Here is a 24,015-nt window from a genome sequence, read left to right on the forward strand (position 1 = left end):
TAAAAAATTAAAACATAATTTTTAAAGGTTGTATTCCATTTACAGTTATTACAAAACATTGGCTATATTCCCTCTGTTGTACAATACATCCTTGAGCCTATCTTACCCAATAATTTGCACTCCACCCCCACTGGTTGCACTGGTAACCACTAGTTTATATGAGTCTACTTCTCTTTTGTTATAGTCACTAGTTTGTAGCATTTTTTAGATTACACATTTCAGTGATTCTGTAGCTTTTATCTGATTTTTGCGTATAATGATAGTCAATACTTATGCTTTATAGTTCACAAATAAAAATATTGGGCAATAAGGTATGAAGAGTAAGCATAGGCTGGGCAGTAGGAAGATCATAGAATCCACCCTTCTAGTTCTATGATTTTTCCCAAATAAGTTTGATTCCTCTGTACTTCAGTTTCTGAATTTTAAAATGACAGTTTTAGATCATGTAAACTCCACAAGTTGTTCCCAGGGTAATCATGTTAAATAAAAAGCACAAAAAGGGAAAGCAACAAAACAACAACAACAAAGCCCTAAAATTAATGAGCAAACTAACAAAAAGTTCTCTCACAGAATAAGCCAAAGTGTATCAATAAGGAATAAATGAATACTATTTGTAAATCCAATACAGTTTATAAGTGAAACTTAACCCATTTTCATAGTGTAAGGAGAATCTACAGTGTTTTATTTTACTGCTCACAAGAAAATAATCCACACGTAAGTCTGGATGATGCTAAAAGTATTTTTCACTTAATTATAGATAAACCTCTTCAATTTGTTGCAGGATATAAATATATCAAGTAATCATATCTATATATACTCATAGAATAGCTTAAACTCTAGTATAACTTGGGGCCAAAATAATGATTGTAGCAGGAAATATTCTTAAATCAGCGATTAATATCTTTCATTTATATGATGTCTTAACCAGTGACATTATGTAATTTGAAATAAAGGCAAAGTGGTCTCCCAGGTGTGGTTGAATGGATATAATAGGATTTAAGACAGAAAGTGAATATTTAATGGAAATATACTGAAAGGAAAAAGAACTGACTTAGATTCATGCCTCATCTGGAAATAAATTCCATGGTCTTGGTTACAGTTGTTTGAATTCTGGATCTGATGCCAAACACAAAGGACAAGAAAGTAAAAATAAACAAGTGGGACCACATTAAACTAAAAAACTTCTGCACAGCAAAGGAAAACATCAGCAATATGAAAAGATAACCTAGGAAATGAGAGAAAGTATTTGTGAATCATATACCTAGTAGGGGGTTAATATCTAAAATATATAAAGAACTCATATAACTCAATACCCCAAAACCAAACTGATTAAAAAATGGGCAGACAATCTGAATGAACATTTTTTCAAGGGAGATACACAGATGCCCAATAGGTATAGGACAAGATGCTCAACATTATTAATCATTAGGGAAATGGAAATGAAAACCACAATAAGATTTCACCTTACACCTGTTAGAATGACCACTGTCAAAAAGATGAGACAGAAAGTGTTGGTAAGGATGTGGGAAAAGGAAACCCTTGTGTACTATTGGTGGGAATGTAAACTGGTGCAATCCCTATGGATAACAATATAGATTATATGGCAGTTCTAGTTTTAACTTTTCACATTTATTTCTTAAAATATAATCCAGCAATTTCACTTCTTGACATTTATCTCAAGAAAATGAAAAAAAAAATGAACTCAAAGATATTATGAACCCCTGTGTTCACTTCAGCATTATTTACAACAGCCCAGACATGGGAGCTATCTTATCTATCAAAGAATGAATTGATAAAGAAACTGTGGTACATATACACACAACACATACACATACAGAGGAACAGTATTCAGTTTTTTTAAAAAAGAAGAAAACCTTGCCATCTGCAACAACCTGGATGGACCTTGGGGGCATTACACTCACTGAAACAAGTCACAGATACAGACAAATACCCTATAATCTCACTTATATGCAGAATCTAAACAAACAAAAACAAAGAGCTCAGAGTAAGTGCATTGATACAGGATACAGACTGGCTGTTGTCAGAGACAGGAGGTGAGGGGTTGAATTAAATGGGTGAAAGGGGCTGTCAAAAGGCACAAACTTCTAGTCTGTATAAGCTTTGGGGAAGTAATATACAGTGATGGGGACCACATTTAATAATACTGTAATATATATATGAAAGCTGCTAAGAGTAAATCTGAAGAGTTCTCACTACAAGAAAAAAAATTTTAACTATGGTGACATGAACTATAATTATTACATTCATTTTGCAGTATACACAAATACTGAATCATTATGTTATATACATGAAACCAATGTGTCACTTGGATCTCAATTAAAACATTGATAGCAATATAAATTTTACTGAATGCTCACCATATGCTTCTTCAATGAGTGCACAGTATGGATTAATGCCTATTCCATTCTGCTTAGATTCTTGTTCCCCAAGCCGTAAAATATTTTCAAGTCCATTTAAAGCCACTTGAACTATTTTAGAGTCCATAACAGTCAACAGATCACAAAGTGGTTTAATGCAGCCTAAGGCTACCAAATACCTTCAGAATAATTAAAAAAAAATGTGGAGGAGAAACATTTTAAAATACTTAAATATTTATAGCAATGATATGAAAACATTCTTCAGTGAAATGTTACATAAACACTTAAGTATTCTTAAAAATACTTAAATTTTTACTTATATAGGAACCTGAAAAATCTTACTCTTATTTTCATAATTTAACATAATTAGCAATTAATGGTTTACAAATATTACAAAAATACATATAAGCAAATTGGTACTTATAGTTGTTTTTGCATAGCATATGAGTGCGAAGTATAGTTGGCTCAAGGTTTGTTTTTGTTATAAAGGTTAGTTAGCCCGTATAACACATGAAGCCATATCGGGGTAGGTAGAAATGAAGACGGAAAAGAGACACCTAAATCAAACTGAAAGAAATTTTCCACAGAAACAATCGTAGTTAATGTTCTAAAATATAGGCTGTGTTTCAGAAGCACAGAAGGCTTCTAGAAGCAAAACAGGCCATGTTGTGAATAATCTTAATAAACAATGATCACAAAAATTGTTCTACTCATTTCCTAATGCTTTTTCCTTTTCTAGTTATTAGATCTTTAAAATAGCTAATTTCTTCACCTGGCAAAAAGTCCATATTAAGCATGCTCTAAAGTCCATGTTAAACATGCTCTGAAGCCAAACTGCATGGTTTCAAGTCCTAATCCCACTCCTCATTAGTTGTGTGCTTTTGTGTAACCTCTCTGTGCCTCAGTTTCCACATCAAAAGTGGAAATAATAATAGTTCTAAACTAGAATGTTGCTGTGAGAATACTGCAAATATTCAGTGGAAGTTAGTTTTCATCCCCACCTCTTTTAAATGTGCATATCTTCACTGGAATACTCACTTGCCATATCCTAACCTGTGACTGATCAAATATAACTGCTGAATGAATAACTATCTCATAGTTATAAAGTTAATGGAAATAAAATACATGAAAGCATCCGATGTACTACTGATGCTCAACAACTGAAATGACTTAGCATAACAACTAGCAGTCAATAAAAATTAGTGATATGAATGCTGAACCTTATCTGAGATCAAGTCTTCTTCCCCTATATGTAGAGTTAAAGAAATGATGAAAATGGCTAGAAAAATAATTATCTCAATTTGGACACCTGAGTCACACTAATACATTTTAAGGAACAGACACAAAGATGAAAATAAATTGAAAAATAAAATATAACTGTTTATAAACTGTTTACAAACTTTGGGCCCCAAAACAGACAAAAATAACATCAGCATCAAAAAAATATACAAGTTAGAACAAATGAAAGATCTTATTTTATTACTATTTGTAATTCATGACACAAATGAAATGAAAATAATACTGATTAAATCAGAGGAGGAATGAAAAATAAAAGGCAGAGACAGATGGTATCAACATATCTGAGAAAAGAAAATAACAGTAGAAATGAAGGCAATAATAGACAATGATCTCCCAAAAAGTAGATTTCAAAATCCTCCTAGTGATTTATAGATTGGCATAGCAGCCTAACTTCTTTTGTATAAATTAAGAATTAAATAAATATGTATTAGAAAATATTTCCTAAATAAGCACTTCAAGAAACCAAAGAAGTATCGAGTTTCAAGAAGTGATCCTCACAACAAGAAGATTCTGTAGAAAGTCAGGCTTTTCTAGAATGGCAAAGTAGAACTTTCCTATGGAGGAAAAAAGAGTGAAAGCAGGGAATTCTCTGGCAGTCAAGTGGTTAGAATTCTGTGTTTCCACTGCAGGGGATATGGATTTGATCCCTGTCCAGGAACTAAGATCCCGCAAACCACACAAAGCAGGAAGAAAAAAAGGTGACAGCAGAAAAGAGAATACCGATAATAAAAATTGATGATGATTACAAATAATAATGATAATAGCTAATCTTAGTAGAGAGCTTAATGTTTAGGCACCATGCTAAAGCACTGTAAGACTGTAAGTGTGCAAATTACATTTAATTGTCAATATACTACCATAACGTACTATCCATTATTCAATCATTTAAAAAATTGAAGACAATCATGGATTAGAGACATGCATGAGATTTTAATGGTCAAAAAAATACTTATTGCCCATAATAGTATAGTTTTCAAATTAACATATACTTCTTTTTCAGATTTTTAATCTCTGATTTTTCATAGTTTGCCTAGGAGAATATCAATTATACTTTGACAAAAATAAACCACTGTGAATGAATAAAAGATATAATAAATGCTATCATTTCACATTAGAAATGCTTATAAAACTTACTTAGAAATAATGTTTTAGTCTTATCAACAAATAAAAAGTATGTATTATTCCAAATTTTGTCCTATTTATATTTAAAAAACAATTAAAAAACTTTTTTCACCTGATCTGTTCTGGAGTGCCTCCTGATGTTGCATTAGTTATAGCCCAAGCTGCTTCTTTCCTAGTGCGAAACTCTGCTTTCTGAAGAATCTCAATTAAAACAGGAAAAATATTTGCATCTATAACAGCCTGAGGAGAAAAAATGATATAGCATAATCAATGCAAATAGTGTCTTATAAATATTATGAAGTAGAAGAATCTTGAAACTTGTTGGCTTTAAAACGTCAGACTTTTTGGAAACACCTTTAGAAATAATTTATTTCTAAATTTTCAACAAACTTTCACATACTTTCCTTTAAAGACTGGAAAATATATTAGCAGAATATAAATTTTAAAGATGATAAAGCACAGGCTGGTCATTGATCAAGATGAAATTAGTATTAATGACTCAAGCAGCTTGATGGGACACTAATAAATCACTATTTAAAAGCACTGAGAGGAAGATTATTGCCTAGTGTGTTAGTTGCTCAGTCATGTCTGATTCTTTGTAACCCCATGGACAGTAGCCCATCAGGCTCCTCTATCCATGGGATTTTCCAGGCAAGAACACTGGAGTGGGTAGCCATTCCAAGAATACTGGAGTGGGTAGCCAATCTTTCCAACCCAGGGATCAAACCTGGGTCTCTTGCAGGCAGATTCTTTACCATCTGACCCACCAGGGAAGTCCAATCATTGCTGATATTGAAACCTAATGAAATTCAAGCTCTTCTTAATGACTGTTACATGTCAGGCACTATACTAGAATACCTACAACAGGTAAATGTTATTATTTTAGAGGAGGAAAATTCAGTTTCTATAAAAAACTTTTCAAGGATCTTTTGAGAAAATGTTTTTAGTAACTCACTAAAAATATCACTGATAAAATGCCGACTTTTGTCCAAAATAACTCCTGAGGTCTCCTTTTTTTTTCAGATATGAAAGCTGTTTACCTGAATCTGAGCTCTGTTTCCAGCAGTGATATTTGAAACAGTCCAGCAGGCTTCTTTTCTGATTGACTCCTTTGAGCTACTCAATAAGTGTAAAAGACAGGGTAAAGCAGAGCAATTCAAAATTACCTAAAACAACAATAACAAAATGAAAAGTTTTATTGGAAAAGAACTACACAAAAATATACTATTTAGAAACACAATAATAATTCTGGAAAATGTATTAAGAAAAAAGAAATTTCTCTCAAAGTAAAACTTAGTTAGGCACTTGCTGTCTTCTACTCTCCCAATTTGCCAAAACTTGGTGTAGTGAAGTGCCCTGTTCTCCATCCACTCATTTGCAAATATGAAGAAAACAGAGGTGTGCCCTTCAAGTTTACAAATACATTCAGAGCTCAACTGACACAACTATTTGAACAGAGATTTAGTGATTGGTCAGGATCCAACCACTTAAGTTTTGCCAAATAAATTAATGGGGAAAATGTATCTATATTTATACCTCAAACAGTTTGAATGTATCCAACTCCGTAACTGTTAAGAAAGTTGTCTATTAAGAAATTGTTAAGAAATGTGTATATTAAGTCTATTTGTTTCATTAAAATTTATACTGTCCTATTTTCCTTTTGTAAGTAAGTACAGTTTGCTTCCCTGGTAGCTCAGCTGGTAAAGAATCTGCCTGCAATGCAGGAGACCCTGGTTCAATTCCTGGGTCAGAAGATCCTTTGGAGAAGGGAAAGACCACCCACTCAAGTATTCTTAGGAGCTTCCCTAGTGGCTCAGACAGCAAAGAATCTGCCTGTAATGCAGGAGACCTGGGTTCGATCCCTGGTTTGGGAAGATCCCCTGGAGGAGGGCATGGCAACCCACTCCAGTATTCTTGCCTGGAGAATCCCATGGACAGAGGAGCCTGGTGGGCTTCAGTCCATGGGGACACAAAGAGTCGGACATGACTGAGGGACTAAGCACAGCATGGTTTGCTTTGTCTCTTTACATTCTTTATTTCACAGCAAGATTAATTATGCTCCATTTTCACAATAACCACAATGATTTACATTAAGTTTACTTGGTGAAGAACATATGAAGCAGTGCACCAAAATTCTGCTGAAAACAGTGTATGTGTGGAAGTGCATTTTATTTTAAAGAGCTCTTTTAAATTAATAATTATCAATTACTAAAGATCTACTGTTTAATAACTAAATATCTAAATATGACTTCAAAAGACTAAAACTTAAAGAATGTAGATTAGAATATATAGTTCATGATAGCAATGGATAATTTAATGTTTCTGAGTTTAAGTTTGTATCTTTAAGAAAGAATATTCCAGATCTGAAATCAGTTTGACATCACACCTTTTTTTAAAGTCTCACCATCATCCAAGACAGGCAAACACACACGTAGACACACACAGACACACAGACATGCAGACACAGACACACAGTTAGTTATCAATGTGGGAAAATGTTTCCTTGCTATCCCTCCTTCAACTCTCATAATCTAGTTTTCAATCTATTACATTGCATTTCCAACCCAACTTTTAACCTGTAAACATCTCCTAAGCAGTTTCTTTTCCAGCCAAGTTTAACACCTCTTAATCGTAACTCACACATGTGTGCCTCTACCTTATGACCACATAAATTTCTTCCAGTCTACTGAAATTCTTCTCCAGCAGTAATTCCAACTCCTTTATGGAATCGACAAAGATTTCTCAGCACACCAATTTAAAAAAATTTATAGTATTTAAGGACAAATCAGTTCTCAGGAAACATACTACCTTAGGTAATTTGCTTTATTTCATTATATATTTTTTCCTCAACTGAAATGTAAACCCCTCAAGAGCCAAAGTCCTATCCTATACTTCTTTACATTGATATAGGTCTACGATAGTGCCTTCATATAGGGGTATTTGAGATGGATTACTTATTACTGAGAATATACTTACTGACATGTAACAGATGCCTGCATAATTATGGTAATACTAACATCTTGATTAACATGATAAACTTCTTAAAAGTTCCTTATGTTACCAATTTATCATATTAAAGTCTGAACTCACCTGTGTTTGAATATCATCACCAGTCACAATATTACCAACTGCTCTTAATGCAGGTGATACAACTTTATAATCATTGTGCCTAAAAGTAATAAAAATATGAACTTATATTCTATATTAAAATTTACAAAAAATTTGCAAAAATAGTACAGAAAACTCCTCCATACTCTACCAGAGATCCTTTTCAAGTTTCACTAATTTTCCCAGTAATATTCCTCTAACAAAGAAATCTAACCCAGAATCATGTGTTGTACCCATGTCTTTCCAGTCTCTTTGAAGTCAAAAGAATTCCTTAGTTTTCCCTGTGACAATCAAAAGCTAATTATTTGGTTTTGTTCAGGGATTAAGATGAAGTTATATGCTTTTGGCTGAGATATCAGAAATGCTATAGTCTTTTCATTACATAGTATTATATGGCATATGGTATCTATTTTGTCCACTATAGTGGCACTGGCCTCTGTCACTTAAATAAGATGGTGTCCATCAGATTTCTTCACTACTGTTTTTCCCCTTATAGTGTTTTGTGAGAAAATAATACTTTTAGACTATGTAAAATACCATTCCTTAATCCACTTTCACCACTAACTTTAGCATATTCTGATATTTATTGTCTGAATTAATAATCATTATTGTTGCCAATGATGAGTTTCTAATACTATCACTTACACTATATATCTTTTTTTTAAATCTATTGATCTATCTACTTATTTAAGTGTGGACTTATGGATTGCTATTTTATTCAAAAAAGTTGTAATGTTACTACAATTTATTTCAATGTTCAAATCATTCCAGGTTTAAACTGTAGAAGTCCCTTCAAGTGGCCTTCTGTGTCCTTTTGATATTTCTCTCCTCTTTGAGCTAGAGAAGGCAATGGCAACCCACTCCAGTACTCTTGCCTGGAAAATCCCATGGATGGAGGAGCCTGGTAGGCTGCAGTCCATGGGGTCGCAAAGAGTTGGACATGACTGAGTGACTTCACCTTCACTTTTCCCTTTCATGCATTGGAGAAGGAAATGGCAACCCATTCCTGTGTTCTTGCCTGGAGAAACCCAGGGATGGGGGAGCCTGGTGGGCTGCCATCTATGGGGTCGCACAGAGTCGGACAAGACTGAAGCAACTTAGCAGCAGCAGCTTCTTTGAGCTCTCAATACTTTCTGGGTTCATCTTGCCTTTTTTTTTTTAATGCCCAACCCTGGTATTAGTCATTTTTCAAGAACTCATGACTCTACTTGATGAAAGCAGTGTTTAAAAACCAAGACTTGTGCATTTGGTGTGCTCATCTTGTTAGTATAGGTTTGTCACTGCTCTCAGGCCCTCTAAGAGGAAACATATACACACATACATGTATATTTACATATTTATTTATTTCTATCTCTTTATGATGAAAGCCATGAGGCCACATTGATACCGTTACTTCTGATCTAGCACCATAAGATTATTCTGGCTTTTCTCCTTTCCATACATCTATCTCCATTTTCTAAGAATAAGAAGCTGGCTTCCATTATCACAACCTCCCTATGTATGACCAGCTTCTGATTCAGCTAGACTGCTGTCAGGTACTGGTTCCAATTCCTGCTCCAGCCTGCTTATCTGCTCTGCTCTAGTGGGTGTCATCGTCAGTATGGGCCCTGATCCGATCCCTCGGTCGCACTGTGTTCCCCTCTTCCTCAGATGCTGTCTTCAAGCTAGGGTCACAACCTCTTACTGAACCTCTCTTTTGTACCATCTTCCTTGTTTGAGACTACCTGATGACTATTTGAAAAAAGAAAAAAGGCAGAAAAATAACACACTTTTTCAAAAGAAGAGGATGAGGAAACTAAAATAATCTTTTTAAAACAAGTTTTCTTACAAGTTTTTAATTTCTTTCATAGAAAATCTGTTCTTTTAAATAAAGTAGCAACAATAGCCCAGCAAAGAAAAACATGATCTCTAATACAAGCAAAATACTAAATATTTTTCACTGCATGGACACATACACAAATTGATTACTGTAATGAACAGTTAACTAGATTATTGGTTCTGTGAGAGCAGAACTGTGTTCCATACATTATTAACATATTGCACAACACTCTAGCAGGTGATAGGCATTCAATAACTACTTGGTGAATTAAGTCCTGCCCATTTATGAAGAGATTAAACTAGTAAAATTCATTAACAAACTGATTAGTTCCAAATAGAGGATATAAAAGCTAAGTTTAAGGGTCAGATTTTCAGTATTTCAGCTATTCTGCAGAGTGGATTCAGTAGCTTTTCAATCCTTCCTGAAGTTCGTAACTCGAGATGTTTAGAAGACCATTACTCTAACTGCTAAACTTAAAACACAATCATATACTTATTAACCATAAATTATAGTTACATCAAAAGTTCCACCAATCTTCGACAGACTCCAGAATCAATGACTGCTTGAATTTTATCATTGGATCCATCGGAAAGATAAGAAAGGGCCCAACATACATCTGCTAACACATCTGGGTCACTGCTAAATAACAATCGTGACAGGACATTTAAGCAAGGTGAAACCTGGAAGGGAAGAAAGAACCAGTATTTAAAATTTTTCTCTATCCAAAACAGTTTCTTCAGGAAAATAATTTCTACTCAGTTTAAAATCATTTTAAATACAAAATTTAAGTTAGAAAAATATCAGAGAAATTAAGACATTCCACTGTTAAAATTATGATCGTGAAAACTACATATAAACATGAAACTGATTATGATTCCTATTTATCTTATACTGGATAAGTTATTTGGCAAAGTTTGTAAAAATAATTATGTATTAGGGATCTCCTATGTCTGAGTCATATACCACACCTCTACTATGATTTAAAAAACAATGAAGTCCTACAGAGTTCTAGTTTTAAGAAAACAAAATAAAAACATTTTTGCCCCACTGTCTTCTCAGAAACTAGAAAAAGAAGAAATAGAAATACAAATTCCATCTTTGAGGAGTCCAGTAGACATTTATAATCCTGACTACAACTGGGAAGCTACAGAAACTGAACTCTGGGGTACAGTTCATAGAAGAGGCTGAAATGAAACACTGGACTGTAAACTAGAGAGATTAAGAAAACATGGTTTTGCTACCCAATTAGTCTACAGTGAAGCTCGTAAGGTGATGAACCTATATACCCATCTTTCAATCAGCATTTAGTTCCTGCCTCTGGAGTATTTCCAGAGTGTCAAGGATCACCAGCTGTATGAGAACCTCTAGTAGGGAAGAAATCAAAACAAACAGACCATAAACAAAATGAAGGAGACATCAGAAAAAAAGAAAAATTAAAAAATTATAAACCCACACATAAGACAATTTGCTGAAGTCATAAAAGAACAAAAATTTACATAAAGATGAGCAATCAAAGAATAAAAAATACTATTCTTGAAGATATAAAATATGATTGTAAAAATAAAAATTTAAAAACTTTGCATGATAAAATAATTTCTCTCAGAAAATCACAAAAAATTTACTTAACAAAAGTCTAATGAAAGAAAAAGACTCCTAACTTTAAGAATTTTATACTTTAGAGGAAGAAAGATTTTTTAAAATATAAATAAATCAACAAATAAACACATATTATATTAAAAGGTACTGACAAAAAAGAGTAAAATGTGGAGGTCAGTGGCTAGGGATGGTATAGATTATATTAAATATAGGAGTTAAGGTAGAGATTGAACAGGTAACTTTTAAGGAAGGACTTAAAGATGGAAATTAGGTAGATATTAAAGCAGTATTGCAGGTCAGGGGTTTTCAAAGTGTGGTTCTATGGACCCCTGGGGTATTCTTGAAACCATTCAGTTCAGTACAGTTCAGTCTCTCAGTTGTGTCCGATTCTTTGTGACCCCATGAATCGGAGCACACCAGGCCTCCCTGTCCATCACCAACTCCCAGAGTTCACTCAAACTCATGTCCATCGAGTCAGTGATGCTATCCAGCCATTTCATCCTCTGTCGTCCCTTCTCCTCCTGCTCCTAATTCCTCCCAGCATCAGAGTCTTTTCCAATGAGTCAGTCTTCACATGCGGTGGCCAAAGTTTTGGAGTTTCAGCCTCAGCATCAGTCCTTCCAATGAACACCCAGGACTGGTCTCCTTTAGGATGGACTGGTTGGATCTCCCTGCAGTCCAAGGGACTCTCAAGAGTCTTCTCCAATACCACAGCTCAAAAGCATCATTCTTCGGCACTCAGCTTTCTTCACAGTCCAACTCTCACATCCATACATGACCACTGGAAAAACCATACCCTTGACTAGACGGACCTTTGTTGGCAAAGTAATGTCTCTGCTTTTTAATGTGCTGTCTAGGTCGGTCATAACTTTTCTTCCAAGGAGTAAGTGTCTTTTAATTTCATGGCTGCAATCACCATCTACAGTGATTTTGGAGCCCAAAAAAATAAAGTCTGACACTGTTTCCCATCTATTTCCCATGAAGTGATGGGACCAGATGCCATGATCTTCCTTTTCTGAATGTTGAGCTTTAAGCCAATTTCTTCACTCTCCTTTCACTTTCATCAAGAGTCCTTTTAGTTCCTCTTCACTTTCTGCCATAAGGGTGGTGTCATCTGCATATCTGAGGTTATTGATATTTCTCCTGGCAATCTTGATTCCAGCTTGTGCTTCTTCCAGCCCAGTGTTTCTCATGATGTACTCTGCATAGAAGTTAAATAAGCAGGGTGACAATATATAGCCTTGACGTACTCCTTTTCCCCTTTGGAACCAGTCTGTTGTTCCATGTCCAGTTCTAACTGTTGCTTCCTGACCTGCATGTAGGTTTCTCAAGAGGCAGGTCAGGTAGTCTGGTATTCCCATCTCTTTTAGAATTCTCCACAGTTTATTGTGACCCACACAGTCAAAGGCTTTGGCATAGTCAATAAAGCAGAAACAGATGTTGTCTGGATCTCTCTTGCTTTTTTGAAGATCCAGTGGATTTTGGCAATTTGATCTCTGGTTCCTCTGCCTTTTCTAAAACCAGCTTGAACATCTGGAAGTTCACAGCTCACGTATTGCTGAAGCCTGGCTTGGAGAATTTTGAGCATTACTTTACCAGCATGTGAGATGAGTGCAACTGTGTGGTAGTTTGAGCATTCTTTGGCATTACCTTTCTTTGTGATTGGAATGAAAACTGACCTTTCCCAGTCCTGTGGTCACTGCTGAGTTTTCTAAACTTGCTGGCATATTAAGTGCAGTACTTTCACAGCATCATCTTTCAGGATTTGAAATAGCTCAACTGGAATTCCATCACCTCCACTAGCTCTGTTTGCAGTGATGCTTTCTAAGGCCCACTTGACTGCACATTCCAGGATGTCTGGCTCTCGGTGAGTGATCTCACCATCATGATTATCTGGGTCATGAAGACCTTTTTTGTACAATTCTTCTGTGTATTCTTGCCACCTCTTCTTAATATCTTCTGCTTCTGTTAGGTCCATACCATTTCTGTCCTTTATTGAGCTCATCTTTGCATGAAGTGTTCCCTAGGTGTCTCTAATTTTCTTGAAGAGATCTCTAGTCTTTCCCACTGTGTTGTTTTCCTCTATTTCTTTGCACTGATCACTGAGGAAGGTTTTCTTATCTCTCCTTGCTATTCTTTGGAACTCTGCATTCAGATGGGAATATCTTTCCTCTTCTCCTTCGCTTTTCACTTCTCTTCTTTTCACAGCTATTTGTAAGGCCTCCTCAGCCATTTTGCATTTTTGCCTTTCTTTTCCATGGGGATGGTCTTGATCTCCATCTCCTGTATAATGTCACGAATCTCCATCCATAGTTCATTAGGTACTCTATCAGATCTAGTCCCTTAAATCTATTTCTCACTTCCACTGTATTTAGGGGGTCTTTAACGCCAAAACTATTTTCATAGTTATTATGTGTTAGCTTATACTAACATGGCTGGCCTTTTTCATTTTGTTGACATTTGTACTAAAAGTATAAAAACAATGGTGGGTAGTAAAATTATCAGCACATTTACACAAATCAAGGCAGTGATACCAAAACGTACCACAGATTGTTGTAGTCTTCACATCCATATACTTATAGTTAATAGTGGAGAGGGAGAATAATCCCAAAGAAGCAGTAAATATTACTAATTTTATTAAACCTCAATTCCTGAATATATTTCTTTTGAATATTGTGAGATAAAATAGAAAATACACATCAAGCACTTCTGCATATCAAAAAACTATGATGATGATCTCCACAAAATATATGCATTTGAGTTACAAGCTGAATTCGCTCTTTTATTTTCCCCATAGTAATACCATTTTTACTTAAAAGACTGACTCTTAATTGTTATTCAGTCAAATATTTCACAGACATTTTTCTTTGGGAAAATAAAACAAGTGAGCCTTTTCATTATGCATCTTTTGATTTTATGTATGTGCCAACACTGTCCAGTTAATTAAAAAATAATTACTAAAAAGAGTACAGTCCCTTCAATCTCTAAAAATCTATTATAAGGAGACTTATTTTTGTAGACAGATTCCTTAATTTGTGTACTTTACAAATACCTTACTAAAGTTTGGAGGAGGATTTTTGCCTCTACATAAATTTGAGAGGGCCCATACGGCATTTCTGGTTGTTGTAAGTCTGTTTGAACTTGTTAGTAACCTGCAAGAAAAAGAAAAAAGGAACTGTCACTTTATATTCATTTTTCCTTTTCAGCTAGCTTCTACTATCATAACACAAAAGTTCTTAATATATCTTATAAGGAATCAAACTGATGTGGTAAAAGGAAAAGTGGGTTTTAAAGATTCATTATATTTCCAGAAAAAAAAAAAAAACCATTCAAAAGAAAAGTGTCGTGGGAAATTGACTTAGTTATTTCTATATATTTTAAAAAGAATCCAGAGGGATGGGATAGGGAGGGAGGTGGGTTCAGGATGGGAAACACATGTACACACGTGGTGGGTTCATGTCAATGTATGGCAAAACCAATACAATACTGTAAAGTAATTAGCCTCCAAAGAAAATAAATTTATATTAAAAACAAAACCAAAAATAATTAAGAGTACATTATTAGATTACTTGTTTTTAACCATGAAAATAATGCACAATACAAATTCATTAAGTAAGGTATACAGAGTCAAATTGAATGAAGATCAGATATTAAGAAAAAATAGTTTTTGTTTTGTTTTTAACAAACTGCCTGTCTTAGTATTTCTATCTGCAACCTGCTAGCAAACTCCAAGAAGTACAGAGAATCTAGGTTTAGGAATTCTTATTCTAGAGTGACTTCGGCAAAAATGGTACAGGAGATAACCCTGGAGGCCTATCCTTCCCCAAATCACCAATTTTTTCAAACTGTGTTAGAATTAGCTCAATTAGAACGGTCCAAGATAGTAAATATTCATAGTAAGGAAGTAAACTTTTAATCAGGAAGGGGCTGAAATGTGGAAGGAGAGCTTTCTGGCAATATAACTTACCTTTTTATCCAATCCCCTCCCTAGCCTGGAAGCAGCCTTGAAGACAAAAGCTGGAGTTCCCACTGTGAGTTCTGTTTCCAAAAGGGTCTATGGAGACTTGTTTCCAAGTAATTATTGTGTTTCTCTGTTTTGACCTGTCTGGGTACTCCCTGAAAGATTGATGAAGGGTGCTTGCCTTTGTTTTGCGTAACTGGGAGTTCCCTCATTATGATCAACAGCTGATTTGTCATCAAAAATCATGGAGGACAGAGGCAATAATATACTTAAACTGCTGAAAGAAAACTATCAAACAAGAATTCTATATCCAGCAATATACCCTTCAAAAATGAAGGAACAACAAAAGCTGAGAAAATTCCATCATTAGTATATTCACTTTATAAGAATAACTAAAATAACTAAAATGTCCTGAAATAAGATGATAACTAATAACTCAGGACTGTGTGAAGAAATAACAACACTAAAAATAACTACACAGGTAAATATAAAAGACAATATTATTTCATTCTTGGTTTATAATTTCTTCTATGATTTAAAAAATATACACATAGAGCAGTAATTACAAATCTATGTTAACAGGCACACAAGGTAAAACAATGTAATCTGCAACAACAGTAACTTATTGTAAGAGATATAAGGGAGCAGAGCTTTTGCATCATACTGAGACTAAAGTGGTATAAATTCAAAGTTAAAGATGTTCATTGTACTCCTTAGATTTAAAAAATACAACCAAAAAATATACTAAAAAAGAAATGAGAAGGGAATAAACACAGTATATTATTTTTAAAAAGTCAATAAATGCAAGAGAAGGCAAGAAGGAAGGAACTAAGGAACAAAAAAGGTTTAAGGCCTAAGACACATAGAAAACAACAAAATGGCAGACGTACTTTCCCATGAGTAGTTTTACTGAATGTAAACAGACTGAACTCTTGAATTAGAATTAAAAGGCAGTGACTAGCAGCATGCATTAAAAAAAAATAAAAAAAACAGTAATTCATGAGCCATCTGTAATGCACTCTACAAGACACTCATTTTACATTCAAAGATACAAACAGGTTGAAAGTGAAAGGATGGAAAAAATATTCTGTGCAAATAATAACCCAAAGAGAGCCAGCATAGCTATATTAATATTAGAAAAATAGACAAGAGAAAAACTGTTTAAGAGATAAATAACATTACATGCTGATAAGAATGACAATCCATCATGAAGTTTTAACATTTAGCAACAAAGCAAATTGTACAAAGCAAAAACTGACAGAATTGAAGAGAGAAATAGACAGCTGTACCATCATAAAGGCCTTAATATAGTTTTCAGTAATAGCTAGAACACTTAAACAGAAGATCAATAAGAAAATAGTGGACTTCATCAACACTATACATCAACTAATAGTAAGACACCTAACAGTCTATGGGGACACAATGAGTTGGACACGACCAAGCACAGCACATACAACACTCTTCTCATTAACAGGAGAGCATACATTCTTTTCAAGTGCACATGGGATATTCTCCAGGATATACCATATATTAGACCACAAGATAAATCCTATATATTTTTAAAGATTGAAATCATACAGAGAACAATGGAATGAAGCTAAAAATCACTAAAAGATGAAAAACTGGAAAATTCACAAATATGTGGAAATTAAGTAACATAATCTTAGACAACCAATTAGTCAAAAAAAGTCACCAGGAAATGAGGAAATATTTCAGAATAACTGAAAATGAAAACCCAACATACTAAAACTTACAGAATTCACTGAAAGCTCACAGAGAGAATTATAACTGAAAACACCTACATTAAACAAGATATCAAATAAATAACATAAACCTTCATCTTAATTAAGAAACTAAAAAATCTGCAGCAAACTAAACCCCAAGCTAGAAGAAAAAAGGCAATAATAAAGAGCAGAGATAAATGAAACAGAGAAGAGAAAAACACTAGAGAAAATGAACTCCATCAAGAGTTGACACTTTGAAAGAAAAATCAACAAAATAAACATTTACCCAGACTGACAAAGAATAAAAGACTTAAATCAGGAATGAGAGTTAGGGATATTACTACTTACCTTTCAGAAACATAAGTAATTACAAGAGAATACTATGAACTATAAGCCAACAAATTGGATAATGCAAAGGATATGAACAATTTCTCAGAAACACATAAACTACCAAACTGATTCAAGAAGAAACAGAAAATCTAAATAGATATATAACAATTAAAGATAATGAGTAATCAAAACCCTCCTAATAAAGAAAAGTCAAACACGAAACAATTTCACTGGTAAATTCTACTAAACATTATAGAAGAATTAAATCCTTCTCAAACTCTTCTAGGAAATAAAAGAGAACATTCCTACCTTATTTTATGATGCCAGCATTACCCTGATACCAAAGCCGACATGACAAGAGTGTGTGTGTGTGTGTGTGTGTGTGTGTTACTAACAGATACAAAAAAATCTTCAACACAATTCTAGGAAACTGAATCCAGGAAAATATTAGAAGAATTATATACTATTATACTATAATTATATACTATTATATACTATGACCTACTGAGATTTATCCTAGGAATGCAAAGATGGTTCAATAAACAAAGACCAAACAATACATTCACCACATCAACAGCATAAAGGAAAACAAAACAAAACGTGATCATGTCAACTGATGCAGAACAAGCATTTAACATTTAACAGATCCCAACACCTCTTCATGATAAAAACACTCAATAACCTAAGACAAGGAAACCATCTCAATAAGTAAGCGATATTTATGAAAACCCACAGCTAACATTATTTTCAATGGTGAATGAGTGATAAAAAACATAATGTCACCACTTTTATGCAACATTATGGTGGCTCACTGGGTAAAGAATCTGCCTGTAGATTCAACTCACATATGGATGGTCAATGCCTTTTCACCAAAGGTATCAAGATCATTCAACAAGGAGAGAAGAGTCTCTTTAAGCAACCATGTTGGAACAAGTGGATGTCCACATGTATCTCAAGTCACACAAAAAAATTAGCTCAAGATGGACCAAAAATGCAAATGTAAGAGGTAAAACTCTTAGAAGAAAACACAGTGTTTCATGACCTTAAATTTGGCAACAGTTTTTTACGTATGACACTGAAAACATAAGTAATAAAAGAAAAAATAGATACTACTGGACTTCATCAAAATCAGAAATTATGTGAATCAAAGAAATTATCAAGAGAGTGAAAAGAAAACCCACAGAATGCAAAAGATATTCTAAAATCATCTATCTGATAAGAATCTATCCAGAACACATTCTTACAACTCAACAACAAAATGACAATTGAATTTAAAAATATGCAAAGGACTTAGGTATTTCTCTAAAGAAGATACACAAATAGCAAACAAATGTATGAAAAGATATGCAATGTCATTAGGAAATGTAAATCAAAGCAAAATTAAATACCACCTCATACCCACTGCTGCTACTGATAAGTCACTTCAGTCGTGTCCAACTCTGTGTGACCCTGTCCCACCAGGCTCCCCTGTCCCTGGGATTCTCCAGGCAAGAACACTGGAGTGGGTTGCCATTTCCTTCTCCAATGCATGAAAGTGAAAAGTGAAGGTGAAGTTGCTCAGTCGTGTCCAACTCTTCGCGACCCCATGGACTGCAGCCTACTAGGCTCCTCCATCCATGGGATTTTCCAGGCAAGAATACTGGAGTGGGGTGCCATTGCCTTCTCCCCTCATACCCACTAGGATGGCTTTAATCAGAATAACGGACAACAGAAGATGGCAGAGGAATAGGACGGGAAGACCACTTTCTCCCCCATAAATTCCTCAAAAGATCCTTTGAATGTTGCGCAACTTCCACAAAACAATTTCTGAATGCTGGCAGAGGACACGAGACACCCAGAAAGGCAACCCATTCTCTTTGAAAGGAGGTAGGACAAAACATAAAAGGAAAAAAAAGAAGATTTAGGGATGGATATCTGTCCTGGGGAGGGAGTCATGAACGAGGAGAAGTTTCCACAGTAGAAACCCTCTCAGAGGCAGGTCTGTGGGGAGTTTTGGAATCTCAGAGGGCAATATAACCGGGAGGACAAAAACCAAAAACCACACATTATGTGCCTAACCACCACTGCCAGTGGAGAAGTAGCCCAGGGGCTTGCTGAGGCTGGGTTGTATCATCAGACAGGGCCTAAATGCCCTGAGGACAATATAAAGGATCTAACATGAGATAGCAACCAAAACTGTGGGATCTCCAGAGAGACAAAAAAAAAAAAAAGAACTTTCCCAAGAGGGGCTCTAAGGCCTATGTCCTAGACAGCTGCGAATAGGCCCCTCCTCACCCCTACCCAGCCTGGAGGTAGAGAGGCAGCCAGAAGGCAAGGGCGGCCCCAGAGATCAACATTTCAGCATCTTCCACCAAACTGAGCGGGCACCCAGTTGCTAACCACGTCTTCCTGGGATCCTGGGTGGCTGACATCCACCAGGAGGATCGCAGCCTGAGATCAACTCCCCAGAGGAAACACACAGACCACCTGAAACGGTGCCATTGCAGTGCACCCGGGAAACCAAGCGCCTGGGACCAGGGAGGTGATTCAGACGCACGCACGGCCCATCTGGGACGGTGTGCTCGCCAAGCACCTGGTCACCTGAGCTGCTTGGACCTGGGAAGGGCACAAATGCATGCCAAACTGGGTCTGTGCCCTTGTGGAGTACCCAAGAACCTGCGTGGTTTAGACCCGGGAAGTGCATGAAACACAGGGTCCACTTGGGACAGTGACCTTGCAGAGTGCCCTGGAGCCTAAGCAGTGTAGACCCAGGAAGCACATGCTGCTTTGGGTTGTGGCAAGCTCAGTGTGGTCCATATGCTGCGACCACTCCCCCGACACCAGATATTTGTTTGCAGTGTCCCTCCCTCCCCACAACTGAACAAGTGAGCCTAAATAAGTAACCACCTTTGCCCCCTTGTGTTAGGGCAAAAATTAGACACTAAAGAGACTTGCAAACAAAGGAAGCCAAAATAAACAAAGAGGGAACCGCTCTGGAAGTGAGAGGTACAACAGATTAAAACCCTGTAGTTAACATTAACTGCATTGGAGGGGGCCTATAGACCATAAGTTGACCTTGAGTAAAAGCTGGAACAAGGAACTATCTGAAACTGAACTGACCCACACTGCCCACAACAGCTCCAGAGAAATTCCTAGGTATATTTTTACTATTATCACTTTTAAATTTTTTTCAAGTTCTTTATTATGCCTTTAACTTTCACTTTGATAACCTACTATTACCTTGCAAAAAAAAAGACCCTATTTTTTAAGCAAATTTCATATATATATTTCTTTTAAAATTTTTGTGATTGATTTTGTTTTGTAATTTTTATATTGTATTTTTGAGAGTCTAACCTCTATTCTAGATTTTTATTCTTTGCATTTTGGTATTTGTTAATCAATTTTGTACATCTAAGAATCTAATCTTCAATATCCATTTTCACTTAGGGATGTAATTACTGGCTTGACTGCTCTCTCTCCCTTTTCTCTCCCAGGTCACCTCAATCTCCTTACTCCCTCTCCTCTTCTCTACTTAACTCTGTGAATCTCTCTGGGTGTTCTGGGCTGTGGAGAACACTTAGGGAACTGATTACTGGCTAGACTGGTTTCTCTCATTTTGACTCCCCGTCTTCTCCTCCTGGTCACCTCTATCTCCCTCCCTCTTCTCTTCTCTATGTAACTCTGTGAATCTCTCTGGGTGTTCTGGATTGTGGAGAGCACTTAGGGAACTGATTACTGGCTAGACTGGTTTCTCTCATTTTGACTCCCCGTCTTCTCCTCCTGGTCACCTCTATCTCCCTCCCTCTTCTCTTCTCTGTGTAACTCTGTGAATCTCTCTGGGTGTTCTGGATTGTGGAGAGCACTTAGGGAATTGATTACTGGCTAGATTGCTCACTTCCTTTTTGACTCTCCCTCTTCTTTTCCTGGTCACCTCTCCCTCCTACTTCTTCTCTTCTCTATGTAACTCTGAATCTCTTTAGGTGTCCCTTGCTGAGGAGAATTGTTTCACCATTAACCTAGATGTTTTATCATCTGTGCTTTATGGATGGAGAAGTCTTGAGGCTACTGTAAGAGAAGGACTGAAAGCCAGAGGCAGGAGGCTTAACTCTAAAACTTCAGAACATTAGAGAACTCCTGATTCCAGGGAACAGTTACAGACAACAGCTCACCCAAAAGTCTCCATACCTACACTGAAACCAAGTTCCACCCAAGAGTCAACAAGTTCCACGGCAAGACATACAATGATAATTCTCCAGCAAAGCAGGAACAAAGCCCTGAGCATTAAAAAACAGGCTGCCCAAAGCCATGCCAAACCCATAGACACCCCAACACTCACTACTGGGCATTTCATTGCACTCCAGAGAGAACAGATTCAGGTCCACCCACCAGAACACAGATACAAGCTCCCCCCAAGCAGGAAACCTTGACAAGCCACTAGTCCAACCCCACCCACAGGAAGCAGACTCCACAATAAAGAGGAACTATGAACTTCTAGCCTACAGAAAGGGCACCCCAAACACAGCAATCTAAACAAAATGAAAACACAGATAAATATTCAGCAGGTAAAGGAACATGATAAATACCCACCAAACTAAACAAAAGAGGAGGAGACAAGGAGTCTACCTGAAAAATAATTCAGAATAAATGATATTGAAGATGATCCAAAATCTTGAAAACAAAATGGAGTTACAGATACACAGACTACAGACAAGGACTGAGAAGATGCAAGAAATGTTTGACAGGGACCTAGAAGAAATGAAGAAGAGCCAATCAATAACGAATAACGTAATACTGAGGCCAAAAGCACCCTGGAGGGAACCAACAGTAGAATAACTAAGGCAGAAGAGAGAAGTGAGGTGAAAGACAGAATTGTGGAAAAATGAAGCAGCGAGGAAAAACGCAAAAAGAATTAAAAGAAATGAGGACAACCTCAGAGACCTCTGGAACAATGGTAAACGCACCAGCATTCAAATCACAGGTATCCCAGAAGACGAAGACAAAAAGAAAGGGCATGAGAAAATACTTCAGGAGATAATAGTTGAAAACTTCCCTAAAATAGAGAAGGAAATAGGCACCCAAGTCCAAGAAAGCCAGAGAGTCCCAAACAGGATAAACCCAAGGTGAAACATCCCAAGACTCATATTAATTAAACTAAGGAAGATCAAACACAAACAATAAAACTATTAAAAGCAGCAAGGGAAAAGCAACTAGTAACCCACAAGGGGATCCCCATAAGGATAACAGCTGATCCTTCAACAGAAACTCTTCAGGCCAGAAGGGAATGGCAGGACATACTGAAAGTGATGAAAGTAATGAACCAGTGATGAAAGAGAAAAAGCCAGATTACTGTACCCAGCAAGGATCTCATTCAGAGATGAAGGAGAAATCAAAAGCTTTACAGGCAAGCAAAATCTGAAGAGAATTCAGCACCACCAAACCAATTCTTCAACAAATGCTAAAGGATCTTCTCTACACAGGAAACACAGAAAAGGTTTATAAAATCAAACCCAAAACAACAAAATGGCAACAGGATCATACTTATCAATAATTACCTTAAATGTAAATGGGTTGAATGCCCCAACCAAAAGACAAAGACTGGCTGAATGGATATAAAAACAAGACCACTATAAATGCTGTCTACAAGAAACCCACCTCAAACCAAGGGTCACATACAGACTGAAAGTGAAGGGCTGGGAAAAGATATTCCATGCAAATGGAGACCAAAAGAAAGCAGGAGAAGCAATACTCATATCAGATAAAACAGACTTTGAAATAAAGACCATGAAAAGAGACAAAGAAGGACACTACATAATGATCAAAGGATCAATCCAAGAAGATGTAACAATAGTAAATATATATGCACCCAACATAGGAGCACCTCAACACATAAGGCAAATGCTAACAAGTATGAAAGAGGAAATTAACAGTAACCCAATAATAGTGGGAGACTTTAATACCCTACTCATACCTATGGATAGATCAACCAAACAGAAAATTAGCAAGGAAGCACAAGTTTTAAATGATACAATGGACCAGTTAGACCTAATTGATATCTATAGGACATTTCACCCTAAAACAATGAATTTCACCTTTTTCTCAAGTGCACACAGAACATTGTCCAGGATAGATCACATCCTGGGCCATAAATCTAGTCTTGGTAAATTCAAAAAAACTGAAATCATTTCAAGCATCTTTTCTGATCACAATGCAGTAAGATTAGCTGTCAACTACAGGAAAAAAAAAACTATTAAAAATACAAACATATGGAGGCTAAACAATATGCTTCTGAATAAACAACAGACCACAGAAGAAATCAAAAAGGAAATCAAAATATTCATAGAAACGAATGAAAATGAAAACACGACAATCCCAAACCTCTGGGATTCAGTGAAAGCAGTGCTAAGGGGAAGGTTCATAGCAATACAAGCTACCTCAAGAAAAAAGAGAAAAATCAAATAACAACCTAACTTTTCACCTAAAGTAACTAGAAAAAGAAGAAACGAAGGACCCCAAAGTTAGCAGAAGGAAAGAAATCACAAAAATCAGAGCAGAAATATATGGAAAAGAAACAAAGGAGATATAGCAAAAATCAACAAAACTAAAAAGTGGGTCTTTGAGTAGATGAATAAAATAGACAAACCATTAGCCAGACTCATCAAGAAAAAAAGGGAGAAGAATCCAATCAATAAAATTAGAAAT

General features: G+C 35.9%; 1 protein-coding gene across 1 annotated transcript in view; it reads right to left on the reverse strand.

Annotated features, from left to right (window-relative positions):
* Positions 1–24,015, reverse strand: part of KPNA5 (karyopherin subunit alpha 5) — a 50,352-nt gene that overhangs the window by 3,549 nt on the left and 22,788 nt on the right. The window contains exons 8-13 of the mRNA XM_004011176.5: positions 14,375–14,474; positions 10,243–10,406; positions 7,890–7,968; positions 5,840–5,965; positions 4,912–5,039; positions 2,379–2,557 (exon numbers count right to left, since the gene is read on the reverse strand). Of these exons, the coding sequence (XP_004011225.2) occupies positions 2,379–2,557; positions 4,912–5,039; positions 5,840–5,965; positions 7,890–7,968; positions 10,243–10,406; positions 14,375–14,474 (776 nt within the window). The remainder of the gene's footprint in view (positions 1–2,378; positions 2,558–4,911; positions 5,040–5,839; positions 5,966–7,889; positions 7,969–10,242; positions 10,407–14,374; positions 14,475–24,015) is intronic.

This window comes from Ovis aries, chromosome 8 (genome assembly GCF_016772045.2).
Source record: "Ovis aries strain OAR_USU_Benz2616 breed Rambouillet chromosome 8, ARS-UI_Ramb_v3.0, whole genome shotgun sequence".
Lineage (NCBI taxonomy): Eukaryota > Metazoa > Chordata > Mammalia > Artiodactyla > Bovidae > Ovis > Ovis aries.